General features: G+C 46.7%; 1 protein-coding gene across 1 annotated transcript in view; it reads right to left on the bottom strand.

Moving 5' to 3' along the window:
* Positions 1 to 15,978, bottom strand: part of sh3rf1 (SH3 domain containing ring finger 1) — a 31,719-nt gene that overhangs the window by 5,367 nt on the left and 10,374 nt on the right. The window contains exons 3-9 of the mRNA XM_027028386.3: positions 10,897 to 11,172; positions 10,287 to 10,382; positions 7,679 to 8,020; positions 3,397 to 3,507; positions 2,026 to 2,153; positions 821 to 991; positions 9 to 292 (exon numbers count right to left, since the gene is read on the bottom strand). Coding sequence (XP_026884187.2) covers positions 9 to 292; positions 821 to 991; positions 2,026 to 2,153; positions 3,397 to 3,507; positions 7,679 to 8,020; positions 10,287 to 10,382; positions 10,897 to 11,172 — 1,408 coding nt within the window. The remainder of the gene's footprint in view (positions 1 to 8; positions 293 to 820; positions 992 to 2,025; positions 2,154 to 3,396; positions 3,508 to 7,678; positions 8,021 to 10,286; positions 10,383 to 10,896; positions 11,173 to 15,978) is intronic.

Below are 15,978 nucleotides of genomic sequence, written 5' to 3'. Positions count from 1 at the left end.
CACTTTACCTGTCCTAACAGCATTTCGCGCCTGATTGACCGTCATCTGTGACGTCACGTGCATCAGCACTTTGGTGTGCTGACCTGTCGGGGTGTGAGCTGCCGTCACTACGGCAGCCGGCAGAGGGCCGGAAGGGACAGGGCCTGTGCAAACTGGGAGGGGCTTGCTGGGGTCTCCGCCACTCAATGTGGGTCCGAGGGGAGTAGAGGAGGGACTAATGATGGTGATGCCCCGCCCAGCCTGTGAGCCCAGTGTCAGAGGCACTTTGGGCTGGCCACTGCTTGCTGCCGTCCTGGTACGTAAACAAATGAGACGGGTGCATTTCAAATCGGAGACCTTGAATACCCTCAAAGATTGGACCCAACCACTCGCCTAATCTTTAATAAAACACCATAACTCACCCCGACTGCAGCTATGCTAGTCAGTCAGTGCTGGTTTTTTTATGCAATAGAAAATAAGAGTTCAACTTTTTTTATTATCTTGTTTTAATTTTTTCAGATTTATTTTAAAGCATGTGCAAACGTTTTATTGCTAAATATCTATCTATCTGTGGCAAACCAGCCTAGCCTAGCTCAGATGACAGTAAATGTAAACAATCACATTTTAAAATGCAATAATCAATGTAATGGTCAGTGTGTATGACTGGAACTATGACTAGTGAATGGAACTTGCTTGTTGAATACACATTTATCAGGTAATGGCTGAAGCTCATCACCAGATCAACAGTATGTGGGCAATCAAGCAGTAAATAAATGGTCATGATTACACCTATGATGACAGTTTGAATGAGAGTGGCAAGGTGTACGTGTGTGCTTGTTACCTGCTGACAGGAGTCATGTAGTTTCCAGGAAAAACTCCAATCTTGCCAGTGTGCATGGACGTTCCTTTGAACCAGCCGTCTTGGCAGCGCTCCAGTACGAGGAACATCTCCCCCTTCCTCAGCTCCAGCTCGTCCTCTTTCCGTGGAGTGTAGGCGAACATCGCCACGTACCTGAAACACACAAACACGTTTGCACGCACATGCGCACGCACTTTATTTTAATCCACATTCAAGAGCTCATCAGGAAACAAACTTTCTGAACATACCCAATATGATATACAGCTAGAGAAGTTCCATTTCAAGGATGGAGAAAGCAGCATCTTTTCCAGCTATGCATATGCTCTGTGATGGGTCTTTGTTACCTGTCTGGCCTTTGTTCCAATACAAAGTCCACAAATGAAGTCTGTGCACATGTGCAAGTCTGCCAAAGACTAGCACTATACACTGACATTTAAATCCTAAATTGTTGGTGGCAGTAGTTAATGGTTGATATTTTATTTTTGTAGATACTTGTAAGAATAGATCAAAAGCACATACTTCAAAATGATGCACAGAGGTAAAAACATTTGGTGTATTTGCAATTCCTACCAAGACTGCATCTGTAGTGTTGAACCACTTGGAGTGCTTAAAGATTTTCATATTCTGTGTATATGGGCTACATGTTGCTATGAAGTTCATAAGCCGATCAAGTCTATCAGTATACAGCCTTTTAAAAAAGCTTCAGCCATTAAGATTGTGCAACTGACTCCAGATGTTAAGATTTATGAAAAGTAAGGAACATGGGTAGTCGAGTGCTTTTGTGGAAAATACACACGCACATACACATGGACACACAAGCACAGGTGCAGCTAATCATAATCATGTGTGTTTTTGCACAGTGAGAGCTGGGATGAGCTGAGAGATCAAAGGTCAGGATGGGACACCAGAGGCAGCAACCTTTCTCTCAGGGTTAACCTCTGACCTTTTGCCCCTCCTTAGTCATGCTCAGCTGCCATTCAGTGACACCAAGGAGGTCAGCCGGAGAGGAACACACACACACACACACACACACACACACACACACACACACACACACTTTCCATACAACATAATATTTTGTATGGAGAATATATAACACAAGCAAAAACATTTTTGTAAATTCCTTTGCAGTGAGTATGTTTTCGCGCATGCCCATGTGTGTATATCTATGTTGTGTTAACACTCACACTGTCGGCCGCTGACGGCCACTCTGGTCACTTGCTGTGGGAGAGGGCCTCTGGCCAGCAGCCAATGAGGTTGTAGCGCCAGCAGCAGAGGATTGTGGGGGAGGCGGCGGCGGTGGAGGCAGTACATCCTGGAAAAACAAAAACAAAACCAAAAAAACCCAAAAAAAAACAGATAAACAAAAATATATTGTCACATGAATTGTAAATAAAATCACAGAAAACCTGTGCTTGATAACTACACCTACAAGAAAGCCTGAGCAGTATTATACACAGTATGAGAGTAGAACCTAAGATGCGTCATCCAAGAACAAACCCTTGAAGGCCGTTGTAGTTTCTTGCCGCCTGCTGGACAATAACATTGTTTTCTGCAAGAATGCACTACTTGGCCCATTTTCTGGGCTGTTTCTTTTATTGTAACTATAACTAAAAGGTGTGTAAAGGGGTTAAAAGGGTGGGGGTGGGTTCGCAAAAGCACAAGCACGCAGAGCTCTCTCTCTCTCACACACACACACACACACACACACACACACACACACACAAACACAAACACAAACAAAAGCCCCACACAGAAACAAACATTGACCCACCATACAGAGAAGAAATTGGATAACACCTCCATTACTGAGGCCACATAGTCAAATCAAAGGGTAATGCAAAGAAGTGAACCCACAGAAAACACCATCACATGTACACACACCTTTGCAGAGCCATCAATCACTGAGGGACACTGGTGTGTGCGATGAGGCCAAGAGAGCAGCCATTCCCACAGTGCACTGAGAGTGTGGGGAAGGGGGCCTACCATCAGATGGCACAAGGTGCTTGCTCCTTCTTCCCATTTCAACTGGAATGTGTGTGCGCGCGCGCGTGTGTGTGTGTGTGTGTGTGTGTGTGTGTGTGTGTGTGTGTGTGTGTATGTGTGTGTGTGTTTTTCCACTGCTGGTGCTTAAGCCAAGATGATTAGCTTGCTTGCAGGCCAGAAGAAATCACCAGAGCAAAAACATCATGTAGCTCTCCCCACTGGACCCAAGCTTTTGTGTGTAGAAAACACTACACGTGCACACACTTCACGATTAGATAAGGCTGTGAAATGTCCAGCAAAAACAGGGTGGAACCAGGATGTTAAACAAAAAAATATTTGACAGGAAAAAAAAAGAAAAAGAAAATGGCAGAACAGAAATCTCTCTCACACGCACGTACGCACACACACACGCACGCACTTTAAAATGCTTCTCTGGCTAAGAGACACGATCCATGATCATACAGTTGTAAACATTCAGATATAAGGTAAAAGGTAAAATCTGGTCCTGGATCAGCAGTCTTGCTCTGGGAAGAAATTGGTGAAACCAGGTAAAAGACTTTTGTTGTACTGACCACTGGGATTGCAGCATAGCTGGTCTCTGAGGGAAAGGTGAAGACAGTCGCTGTAGTTACAGGACTGCTAGGTGGAGGAGTGACAATGAGCCCCGTCGTGCAAATGTGAACCTATCAGAAGACAGGCAGGAAAGACAGACACAGGCCCATGTAAAAATGCAGACACAGGTGCACACACACAAGCTACTTGTTCTCTACGAAGAACAACCCACCTTTGCAAATCAACATAACATTAGAGCAGCGACCTAAAAATGTCACTACCAATGAGAACACAATTTTGCGCAACGGTAAAACCACAACACCCTTAATGCCTTCTCTGTCGGAGCCGCACAAGAAGCATAATGGAGCCAATTACCATCTGTCTGGGACAGGCGCCATTAAAGCGGATACCTGCAAGACAACCCACTGTAGCACCGAGTCAGGACAGGACAACAGATTGGGTATGAAGACTTGAGCTCAGCGCAAAGATGTTTCCGGATGTCTTCATTAGCATAGCACTGCGCAACCTCGAAGCAGGAAGGGTAATTACTGAGGATAATGACATCATGGGTGCCTGTTTCCTGCTCTTTTACATTAACGCATGTCAGATGCACTGAAACAGTAGTTTTGTGAATAGTAATGATAAAAAACATTGTTAGAAATGTGAAATAAGTGTTTAAGATGCCAAAGGACCTAAAAAAGAACAGATGTGAAAAAAGTTCCAACACTGGCATGGGAGGTTCCCACTGGCTCAGTGGCTCTCGTGTGGACAGCACCACAAACTTCAGCTCTGATTCAGACAGGATCTGCAGAACCAAAAATAGGTGTGGCTACGACCAGGCACGAGGACAGAAATGATAACATGCATTTCTTCACAAAATAGATAAAAGAAATAATCACGGAGCAATTCTGCCTACTGCATGACTGCTGAGAGGACACATAGACAAACACAATCTCGGATCATCTAGTCCAGAATTAGCCACAGACGTCCATCTGCGTTATTCAAATGGTGACCTCCCTGTGCTGCTGTACAGCAGGTGCTGAGGTCTTGATGTGTGATGAACAGTGCATGATCAGGAACAGGCCATGTTAGAGCGACCATAGTTGACAGCCAGCCACCAGGAATGCATACTAACAAGCACCCAAAACTCTGTGTGTGCCTTTGTTTAGCTCATCCAACATGTATATGGCTGTGTGCAAGTCTGTATCTTATAATGCTTTACCAAGTCGCTGCGCTCTCAAGTTGAATCATTATTTGATTCAGATTTGATCAGAATACTAATTCTAACATGCATGTGTGCATTTACGATGTGACGCTTTTGCCTACATATTCCTTGGTGTGTTATTGCATGAAATGGCTTACAGGTGATGCAGGCAAAAAAAAATAACATGAGATTAAACTACAGCAATATTATGCAGCTGCATGCTTCAGTTGAATGGAGCAGTTTTCAATCCGGAGAGGAGTCCACGCCCAAGCCATCAGCCTGAGATTCCAACCAACGTACTCGGCCATAAAGCAATTTCCAGCAGAGTGTGAATCGATATGAAGAGACCCCTGACGCACCATCAGAAAACATCGGACTCGGGGTAGTCAGTGTGCCTCTTGCACCACCGTTACCCTCATCCTCCCTCCTGTCCCATGAGCAGGGGGCTTCTACTCCCTTTGTCTTCCCACTCTCTCCTTGCGACGCCTCCATGCCCCGCGTCTTCGTTCCAGCCCACAGACCTCTCCCCAGTCTTCCGCCGCTGTCAACAGGCAGGCTGCGGCGACGCTGACAGAAGGCAGCCGCCTTTTTTCGTTTTGCTTTTCCGCGTTTCGTATTCCTCACGTTTGAGTAAGACGCACGATGCAGCTCGGTAACTGTACGTCACCAAGCGCGACACTTTCCGGTTCTCTGCTCACGTTACAAGCATGGACAGACTTTTGTGGTATTTGGAGTGTGTAGCTAATTACTAGCACTGAAACGACCAGACAGGAATGTTAAAGTGACTTAATTACACCCCTTTGTATGAGAGGAAGGCGGGGTTTTGGGAGAAAGAGGGAGGCAAAGAGGAACAGAGAATGACTGAGTGACTAGAAGCTCTCTGTACATTCCAAGTACTTGTTTCAGGGATAAAAGGCGAGAGGCACCACTGAGGAACTGTCTGTCTGAACGCTGTGCTGCGGCTTGGTGAACTCGCTCAGGGCACAGCTGCAGGGAGTGTTTACAGGGGCGCAGCAGCCAGGAGACGACAGGCGTCCGTCAGACGACATAAAGCAGGATCGCCGATAAAAATGAATTAATTACAGCCAAGCACTCGCAACGAGCAGCCTGTTGGCACATAGGATGGAGCAGATGGGGGCAGGGGAGGGGTGGGGTTTGAGAGGTGAAAAGGGATAAGGAAAAAAAAACGGAGGATGACCGACTGAATTATACAACTAAAAAAGACAAAAAAGATGGGTGCAAAAAAAAAAAAAAAAAGCTGAGAGAGAGGAAAAGCTCGAATAGGAGAGAAGGAAAAAGTGTCTGGCAAACGAGCACTGTTCTCCCATTCGTGCTGCAGCAGAATATATTTCCATTGTTTTCTGTGGCATCATAAAAAGACAAATTAACAAAAACTGCTTATGGAATGAGCACAAGGGAGTTGCATGCACAAATTATAGGCACAAACTCCAAAAATTAACAGGCAAGCTTTATACAAAGGAAGTACACACACTAGCTATTTATAAACATCCCGGTCTTACCACATGGTGGAGTGCATTAAATACATACAGAAATGCACAAACACAAACACACACACAGAACTGCTGTGGTAAAACGGTCCTCCACATGGCCATAAATCAGTGCATGCACAAACCCCTATACCCCACACAGATACACACATCTTGAATTACTTTAGGAGGGCTTTCTGTTGATCTGTGTATAAACTGGAGCTAAATACTATTATACCTACACCTAAACATCATTATGGCTTGAACATCTTCTAATTGCAACATCTTCACATCATTGTGATGCTATTGTTGGTCCCCTCCTAAGGGCTAAAAACACACATGCACACATCAGTCCTTCACCAAGCTCAGTCAAGCATTCTGCCACTGGCAGACCTTCTGGCTGTTTTCAGAACAGCCCAAAACTGAGAGACTCAGAGGTGACCCAGCATTCTACAATGTCCTCATATTAGTGAGGAGAGAGGCAGCCTTTTAGAAACTTCCTGCAGCTTGTTTTTGGAATGTCACACAAAGTCACTTCCACTTGCCTGCCAGCTGCTTCCCTGATGTCCACATCAGCAGGCAACCATTGGAACAGATGCGAGTGACTGTCTTTCTGTGGTTGCTGCGGTAACCTCTAGGAGAGAGTCTGGGTGGGGGACCATGAATGTTTCCCTTCTCTCTCTCTCTCTCACACACACACACACAGATATATATATATATATATATATATATATATATATGCATATATGCACAGTAAGCCCAAGGCAGGGTTATTGCACATGGTGTGTGCGTGTGTAGGTACACACTGAACTGAGACTGCTGCAGATGAGTCCATGAAAGCTCAGGGAGGCAGCAGTGAAAAAGCACTGCCTGCAACTGATGAATTAAGACATTGCTGAGACTTTTCTGTTATGATCACACTGTGATAACATCCATATATTTCCAGGTTTATCTGTTCCTGCTGTAGCATTTGTATGTGTGAGCTTCTGTCCCAGTGTGTGTATGTTTGCTTCGTGACATTGTGTGTGGTGGTATCTAGCACAGTAGGTGTTGCTATAGTCACAAAATGACACTGGAGTTATCACTAGCAGAGTTCAGGACTCCTGGTCTCTCACATGCGCGCACACACACACACACACACACACACACACACACACACAAACACACACACACACACACACACAAACACACACAAACACACACACACACACACACACACACACACACAAACACACACACACAAACACACACACAGAGTTTGGCAATGTGGAAGTGTCCAAATGACAAAGTATGGCTGGTGGGACAGTGGGGCAGCAACCAATAGCAAGGAAGAGGAAGTGTTCCAGCGTGTGTGCCATTTGCCCACCTTCCTTACATCTGAAACACCCACACTCCTGCTCCTCCTCCTTCAAAAGCGTAGTGTTTAGTGGGAACAGCCTGCACCTCCTCTCCTACCCTCCCTGCTCCTCCTTTAGCCACCTGCCAGTCTACTCCCCACCCCAAGCCATAATCTGCCCATGGCATAATTAATGCACTCCTCATGCACTCTGACAAAGAGGCCAAAATCAGCCTTAACCGGGTCATCTGCCCAGGGTGCTCCAACCCACTCACCTGGGAGGGCGCGCTGGAGGACAAGCCGCCGCTGAGCTCGCCGATGCGCGCGGCTGCTGTCGGGTTGGACGAGCTGATGAGCACAGGCCCACTGATCTCCATGGAGTGCCTCTGGGGCGGTGGCACGGCCAAGCAGGGTTTGTGGGACATGGTCAGCGAGGTGAACGAGTGGCGCTTCTTGCTGTTCTTCTTCTCACCTGCCACCACCACACTCTTCTGCGGCCCGTTGGCTTGGGGACCCGAGGAAGAGGAGGAGCTGGAGGAGGAAGGGCCCTCGCCAGAGTCGCTGGCACCCTCAGGAGGCTTGTCCAGCTCGATGAGCTGTCGTGCAGCAGTGTTGAACTGAAACAGGGAGGAAGAGGAAGAGAGAAAGAATGAGACAAGATAACTCACTTTAAAAACACATTTCTTAGCACAGTAGCTCACACCTTTTTTCTGTAAACCTGCTCCACTATTTTTTTTTTAAATTCAAGTTGTTTTGCATTACTAAACTCCCGGTAGAACTTTTAAATCAAGTCCTCCTCATGTTCAAGAAAATGCCTTCTTTACCCACACACCCTAGAGAATTCATCCAGCACAGAAAAGACATTTTCAATTACACCTCATTGACACTACCCTTTATGAGATGGAAGCGCATCCAGTGAAATAGAGGAAGAGAAGGGAAAAAATAAGAGAGAGAAAATGTCACTTCCTGCAAATTGTGGAGGGTTTTTTTGCCTTTTTTCTGTTTAAAAAAGACCAGCATGCAGAGATGAAGAGGAGAGCAGATAACACAATGAACACCAAGATCAGGAAAGGTAGAGGAATGAGGTGAGTGGGAGGACAGAAAGAGAATCAGCCTCACATTACTGTCACTCACCAGCAAGCCAGCTGAACAAAAAGAACCAACAGAAATAGGGTGAAAACTCAGACAGCGAGACTGAGAGCCATACACCCACACACCCACACCCAGAGAAAATAGAAGCGGGCTTGGTGTTGATTGTGTCCAAAAGATTTGTGATGAAACTGTCAGCAATGGAGAGAGGGAGAGCGAGGCGGTTGAAAAAGACTTGTTCTTTTGCTGTGCAGCACATGTAGTGTAAAGCGTGATGGTCCTGCAGGCAACAGCCACTTTCATGTGAAACACGATTCGAAGGATCAGGTATAAAAGCTTCGGCTAATGACAGAGACGTGCACACACACACAGCCAAGACACCCAGCTCTACAACCGCACATGAAAGCAGCCAATCAGAATCAGAGGGTTGCACTCAGTCGAGTTCACCTCCAGGTTCAAATGTATACATAAACTCATCAGAGCTAAACTGGGTCATGCTTAAAGATATAGTGATACTAGAACAAACTGGGTGTATTCAGTGTGTAAGGGGTGTGTAAGGCATGTATGCGTTAGCCAAAGGCCATTTAGTTTCCATCAATCAACCCTATAAAGAGACCTTTATTACCTTTGCTTTCATAAAACTGGAGCTTTATGGCATAATCCATCTTTTATTTCACCATTGCCCTTTAATCTGCATTCCCCCTCCCTGCTTAGGATGACGCATCACTTTCCTGTGCAGTAAAAATGGACAATTTTATCATAATGTTCTAGTTTTTTCAGCTCCAGTGACTCCCAAAGTCAGAACTGCCATCATGCTATACAAGAGCCTGAAGGGGGGTGGGCTCCATGAAACATAGTATACTCTACAGGATAGTGGTGCTGACCCTGAAGAGGCCTCACAGGCTGTTGAATAGCATGCCAGTGTATCAATGCCACTTACATGCGGTACATACAGTGGAAACCCCGGGGGGCAGGAGGTGCAAGAGTGCATGTGCACTCGAGAGAGGTTCACAAAGTAAGCGTAAACAGGAAGGGAGAAAGTGTGTGTGTGTTGGCAGGAGGAGTTGGATCTGCGTGTGACTGTGTGTGTGCCAAAACTGGAATAATCTTCCTGGCCAGCTTCCTGAAACTGGCACTGAAGTTGCACATCGCAGAACAGATGAAAGTTCACATGTGCTCAAGTGGATAACGACAGTACTAATGTGTGTGAAAGCAATTGTGAATTTGTGTGTGTGCGCGTGAGAGCATGCAATGCAAGCATATGCAAATTGAAGGTGGCAATTCTGTCTCATAACAGACCCGCCAGGGCCGCTCCCAGTCCTCTGCATCAGTCACCACCACCATGACAGCTTTTTTGTAAAATGGTGACATGGGTATGAGTTGAGATCCAATATTGGGGGCATTCTTCACAGAGCTTCACCCAGAACACAGACATCATAAAAGGGGGCTGAGTAATACGCCAATTACTGAAGCCAAGGACGGAGATGCGCTTCCAAAAGCCTGGGAGCTTAGCCAAGCAGAAATCACATGCATGCATCACATCGTGCATGTGAATATCTACTCAAATCTCCCAGAGAAACGGGAAACACCTGCTTCTAATGTTTATATATAAAAAAAAAAAAAAAAAAAAAAAAAAAAAAAAAAAAAGAACCTAAGTACAATGCCAAGCAGACCCTGATTTATCAGACCCGGATCAAAAAGTGCCCAAAGTGTCCTCAACGTAACCACATGGACACATGGGGCACAAGAAGCTGGTGATGAAAACACACAGAATCTGATAACGCTGTCACTCACCTCCACATATGATATGGGGAAGATGCCAATCTTGTCTCCCAGCATTCCCTCGGCCCAGTTCTGGTCCACCCGCCGGATCACTGTCAGAATGTCATCCTGTGGACAAAGACGCACCTTAATACAGGGCAGGCACTGAGACCATTCACTATAGCACAAAATGGTTTATCTGATCACTTAGTTAAAAATTCCACTAATCCAGTAAACACCATCGTATGCTTTCCATGAGGACAGAGATATGGACAATTCCTCTGCTGTGTTCCAGACTATTTCCTAAGTATGAATATCAGTTGGTCAAAATGCAGAGGCCAGATTAGACACTGAGGCGTGCACGCATGTGTGGTGTTGGGACATGACTTTACAGACACCAAGGAACAATTATTGTGTGCACGTGTGTTTCGGAAGAGGGTGAGAAATGCAGACTTCATTTTGCTGTAAAAAAAAAAAAAAAAAAAAAAAAAAAAAAAAAAAAAAAAAAAAGCACAGAAAAACCTGTAATGCATATCTGTGTGTGTTTGTGTGTGTGAGCGTGTGTGTGTGCGTGAGCGCGTGTGTGTGCGTGAGCATGTGTGTGTGCGCGTGCATGAGCGTGTGTGTGCGTGTGTGTACTCACCTTGGAGAAGGGTAGGCAGTCTTTGTCTGCCTCCTTATCACGCAGCTCAAAGTCGTAGAGTGCCTTACACTGTGGGGGAGGCTGCGGCAGTGGCTTCAACACCTGCACAAAGCTGGCGGGAAAGAAGCCGTGGACTCCGCCAACCTCGCCATGGTACCAGTTCTCATCCACCTGCCGACGCAGAATGATGATGTCGCCCTTGCTGAAGGCCAGGTCGCCAGGCTCTTTGCCATCGTAGTTATACAGGGCTTTGGCGCAGGGGAGCTGGGGCACTCCCTGCAGAGAAAGAGAAATCCACTCTCAAGAACAGCTGAACTTACTGATCATGCACCGTCAGCAACACAATCAGTTCTCGAATGTAGAGACAATTTCTCAAATGCAGCACCATCCTCCATCAAAGGACAGAGCCAACTAGGAGCATGTAACACAATGACTAAGGCAGAGCAACAGAGATTGTGTGTGTGTGTGTGTGTGTGTGTGTGGTGAGGGTGCATTTAAAAGACCATTTTCTCTGATCCCTTAATAAATCACTTATTCCTCACACTTCAACAAAGAACTATTATCACCAATCAGCAGAAGCCATCACTTCCTGGCCTCATTCAAGAAGCAGTGGGATAAATGTCTCTCACTCACTCACACACACTGCCACACATACACTTAATACCAGCTGACAGCACTGGCTTGTCTGTGTGGCTGATTGACTGCTCATGCTAGCTTGCCTTTTCACTCTGTCTCTGTGACTTTCCTCACTGACTAGCTCCTTGTCTCAAAGTCCCAGAAAGCCCTGGGGTTTGCCCATGAACCCACAATGCCGTGGGGCAAGGCCCATTTATCTGCATGTGAAGTGCATAATGGACCGGGCCCAGTCGTCTAGAACCAGTCAAAGCTTCATTCAGCAGTGACAATGATGCACGGAAGGGTGGAGGGGGGGGGATGCAGTGAAGCCCAATTCAATGAGCCCCTTTCAGGCAGGCAGTCTGAGAGTCTCCCACTGCTAAGCCATCCCCACCACAAGCTTTCTCTCCTCAGCTTCACACCCCAAGCTGGAATCGGATTCATAAACACAGTAGAATATACTGAGCTTGTGGCAGGCGGGGAAAGGTGCAGAGAGGAGGAGAGGGAGGGAGGAGAGTGATGAGAAGGGGTAGAGGAAGAAAGGAAGAGAGGAGAGGACAGCGGGGGGGGTGAAAGAATAGAAGAGGAAAGAGGAGAGTAGAGGGGAGTGGAGGGCAAACGAGAGTGGAGGGGAGGAGAACTGGCAAAACAGCATTGTTTACGGCTAATGAAGCACACAAGTGCACTAGGGAGGATCTGCAGACTTTCTGCGAATAATGTACTGCAAAATGAGTGAGAATGAGAGAGAGAGGGAGAGCACACAAGTACAAGAGAGAAAGAAAGAAACGAATGTAGAACTTCTAGAAGATTAGAACATCCCTAGATATCTAAAATATTACACCCAGGCATAGCGAGGATATGCACATTTCACTGACAGCCAAGTGGTATTTGGCCAGCAGTCTGCAGTTCCAAATGTCAGTGGCCAACTGTGTGTACAAGTTTACAGGCAGGCACTGCTACATGGGCTTTTATAATGAACCTGGAGTCCACGGTCCAGTGGCCAACCTCAGTGTGCCTCGTCTCTCCCCTCCCCCATCCTGCCCTAGGCCTCACCCAGAGCCAACCCATGTCTGCTCAGGGGGCAGGGCCAGGGTTAGGGGTGGGGCAGGAAGAGCTAATGAATGCATGAAAGCAGGGGTGGTCTTTCTGTTTGTGTGCGTTTCTGGTTTGAGCCTTAGGTGCATGACCTTGGCTGTGTAAAAGTACAAGAATGGAGCAACAGTAAAGAACAATGAAAAGCATCAATGTTAATATGCCCTGAAACACTGGTTATACTACTACAGCATGCAATTGCACTGCCCACTCCTCAACTAGGACCAGTTCAGACTACTGCTGAAACCATCTAGCATCCATAAATCACCATCATAAACCAACAACATAAACTAAAAGTAGCCAGATTCTGTTTGTATCTTTTTTTTTTCTGATGACCCTGCACTGAATCATGGGTAAATAAAGCAGGTGTTCTCTAAACTCCCTCACCCAGGATTACGAACCAAGCACCGAACAGATTCACCATCTCCCTTAGACTTCTCCATCTATTTTTCTGTACCTGTGCTAGTCTGGTTTGGGTGGGTGGAGCCTGGTGGTAAAATGCCAACAAGGATTGATTGTGTGTGTGTGTCTGTGTATACACATTGGCCCATCGCAGAGCACTCATATCCCTCTGTGGTCCATCACAGACTGACAGGTTCTGGTGCCTGCCTGCACTGGCGCAGCCTAGGTGATGAGAATCTAATGAGTTCTCGTCAGGAACTGGGGAGGCGATTAAAAAAGGCAACAGCTCCGTGCCAAGCGGTACCTCCTGAGACAGCGGATCTCTTTCAGAAATGTCGCAAGTACCAGGAACAGCTAAGGGCCTTTTGGACTGTGGAAATGTTCAACAGAAATGAAAAGGTTTTATCTAACAATGACTGTATAATGCATGCACTTAGAACATAACAGTGGTTATGAACGTCATGTGCAATTTAAGACGTGTGTGTTATACACAAATAACTACACATACCCCAAATAACTCACCCATGCACTATTTCATAACATCAGATTCCTCTTTGCACTTCATGTGTGTGTGGGTCCATCCCTCAATCTCCCTCCAGACCTATATTATGCTGCTGTCCTGGGAGAAGGTGATGCTGGTTTGGGGGTGCTTTGGCCCACTGTGGTCTCATCAGGTGTTGTGTGATATCAGGGCTTGTGTGAGGCACTTTGATGGCTAATTTAATCAGTGATAGGAGATTAGCTTTGGCAGAAGGCAGTCATCAACAGCATTTCAACTATCTGCCAGCACAGCATGTACAAAAGTGTATTCATGCACACGCATGGCCCTGCATGCACATGTATGCCCATATCTACATATGCACAAGTGTCTAAACACGCTCACGCATGCACCAACAAATAAAATTAACGCCATTATTTCTACATAATCGGATACCAACAAAATTCTGCATTTAAAAGAGAAAGACGCTGCAGTCTGTGCAAGACAGATAACCGGTCAGGGCTGGGGTGAAGAGCTGCACTCCGGAAGGTCTGCATATAAGGGATAACCCTCAGACAGGATGCTTTTGCAGGCAAAGGAAGGGCAGCCCTGTTTTTACAAGCAGCGCTTTGTCGGAAACCTGTACAGCCTACAAGTCTGTATAGCTTCGTTATTGAGGAGGTGGAGGAGCAGACAGAGGAAGCTCTTAACCCCCACCTCACCCAACCACAGAAAGGGGTTTCAGTCTGAGGGTTGGTTCATGGTCAAGGAACTATGGTGTTGACCATTCAAGGGTGCAATAGTATATAAACACACTCGCTCGCGCACCCACACCTCTTCAGGGCTGTCTGTTGAACCCAAGATCATATGGGGGGGTGGGGGATAGGGTATGTGCTCTTGTTGACACAGGGCATTGGTGAGCAGAGAGGGGATTTAGGGCAGCTATCTCCTTTCGATTACAGCCCCATTAGCTCAAATGGGCCACAAAAGGCAGTGTTAACAGCTGTTGGGCAGCTGTTCGCCTGAGCTCCCACCCCCCAACCAGCCTCTGGACCGCACCACCTGCTCCACCGCCTCACACCCCCCAACCCTCCTCCCCCTGCCCCACGGCCCACAGTGACTTCGCTGAACACTTCACTTTAGCACAAGTGGGTGGAATGAAAAACTCCCCAGTGCAAATCGAAACAAGCGAGGCAAGCTTGCCGCGATGAGTCCAACAAGTCGGAATGGGGGTTGGGGGATATCCGGCCAACCATCGCAGCCGAACAGACCATGAGGCAGTTCTTCCTAGCCATTAGGGATGTCAGCGTCGTACACAGTTCGGGCCATTACCCCCCTCACCCTTTATACCTCTGACCTTTCCAGTGGAACGTCTAAGGGTTCGGCAGCCTCTCCAAGTGGCCCGGCAAACAGGAAACTTTGGAACATTGGTCTCCATGGCAACCGGCCACAAGAGTTTTCTTTCTATCTCTCTCGCTCTGTGTGTGTGTGCGCGTGTGTGTGTGTGTGTGCGCGTGTGCGTGCGTCTTTGTCTCTCTCCAGCTATTTATGGGACTCTGTGCCAATCACACATGCAGGGAAGCACTGAAAACAAGATGTTGGGAGGTTGGCGGCCTTTAATGGTGAAATCCTGGGCAAAAATACAGAGCATTTTCAGTCTCTCAATGAAAAGCACAAAGAACAGCCAAGCTTTAGTTAGTGCAAGTGGGGACGTTTGTGTGTGTGTGTAAGTGTTTCTGTGGGTTCAAACTGTCTTGCTGTTTCTCAAAAATGCATAGCTTACACTTTGGAGCTTCTAATCAGTCAAACTTGAGTGTCAACCTGTTACAAGAGGCTATATTTACAGAGCACAATCACACAATCCCTTCATGGCATTAACACTGAGTAACAGGCAGGCACTCAAATCACAGCAATGAGACAAAATCAAAGTAAGCAAGGCAGAAACCAAGAAAAAGGATAGAGAATGGATAATTCTCTGTCTGTCTGTCTGTGTGTGTGTGTGAGAGAGAGAGTGAGAATCTGGAGACCAGATGTGCCTGGACTGAGATCACACACGAACTTGAATCCAGCACCTCTCTCCTCTTCGAACTCTCCCTCTCCTCATTCCTCTCTTTCTGTCTCCTCTCCGTTCTCCTGAATTCAGTTCTTGGTTTGCCAGACATCATTACAACACAGACACACACACACTTCACAGTCCTCATTATGACACACCTGCTCCACAGTCATTGGAAAATGACCTCCATAAATTCCCCATCTGTAAAAATGTCCAGCTTTTAGGCATTAAACTACAATTTTAGGACTCATGGGAAACACTGCAATTTAGCTGATGGAGACAAGCTTCCCAGACCTGGAGTGCAAGGCCTCGTGGGAGTCAGAGTCCTTGAGTTCGATCAAAGCTGCCAGTGGTAAACGCATGGACAAATGAACCACACAGCAGCCATCTGTAGATGAGGAAACGAGACTGGAGCGCTGTTCTGAGGGGGCAAGAGACTTTC

This window comes from Electrophorus electricus, chromosome 2 (genome assembly GCF_041902795.1).
Source record: "Electrophorus electricus isolate QZ-2024a chromosome 2, ASM4190279v1, whole genome shotgun sequence".
NCBI classification, from domain to species: Eukaryota; Metazoa; Chordata; class Actinopteri; order Gymnotiformes; family Gymnotidae; genus Electrophorus; species Electrophorus electricus.
Note: the sequence above shows the minus strand (reverse complement) of the source record. Positions and strands in the feature narration are given on the sequence as shown.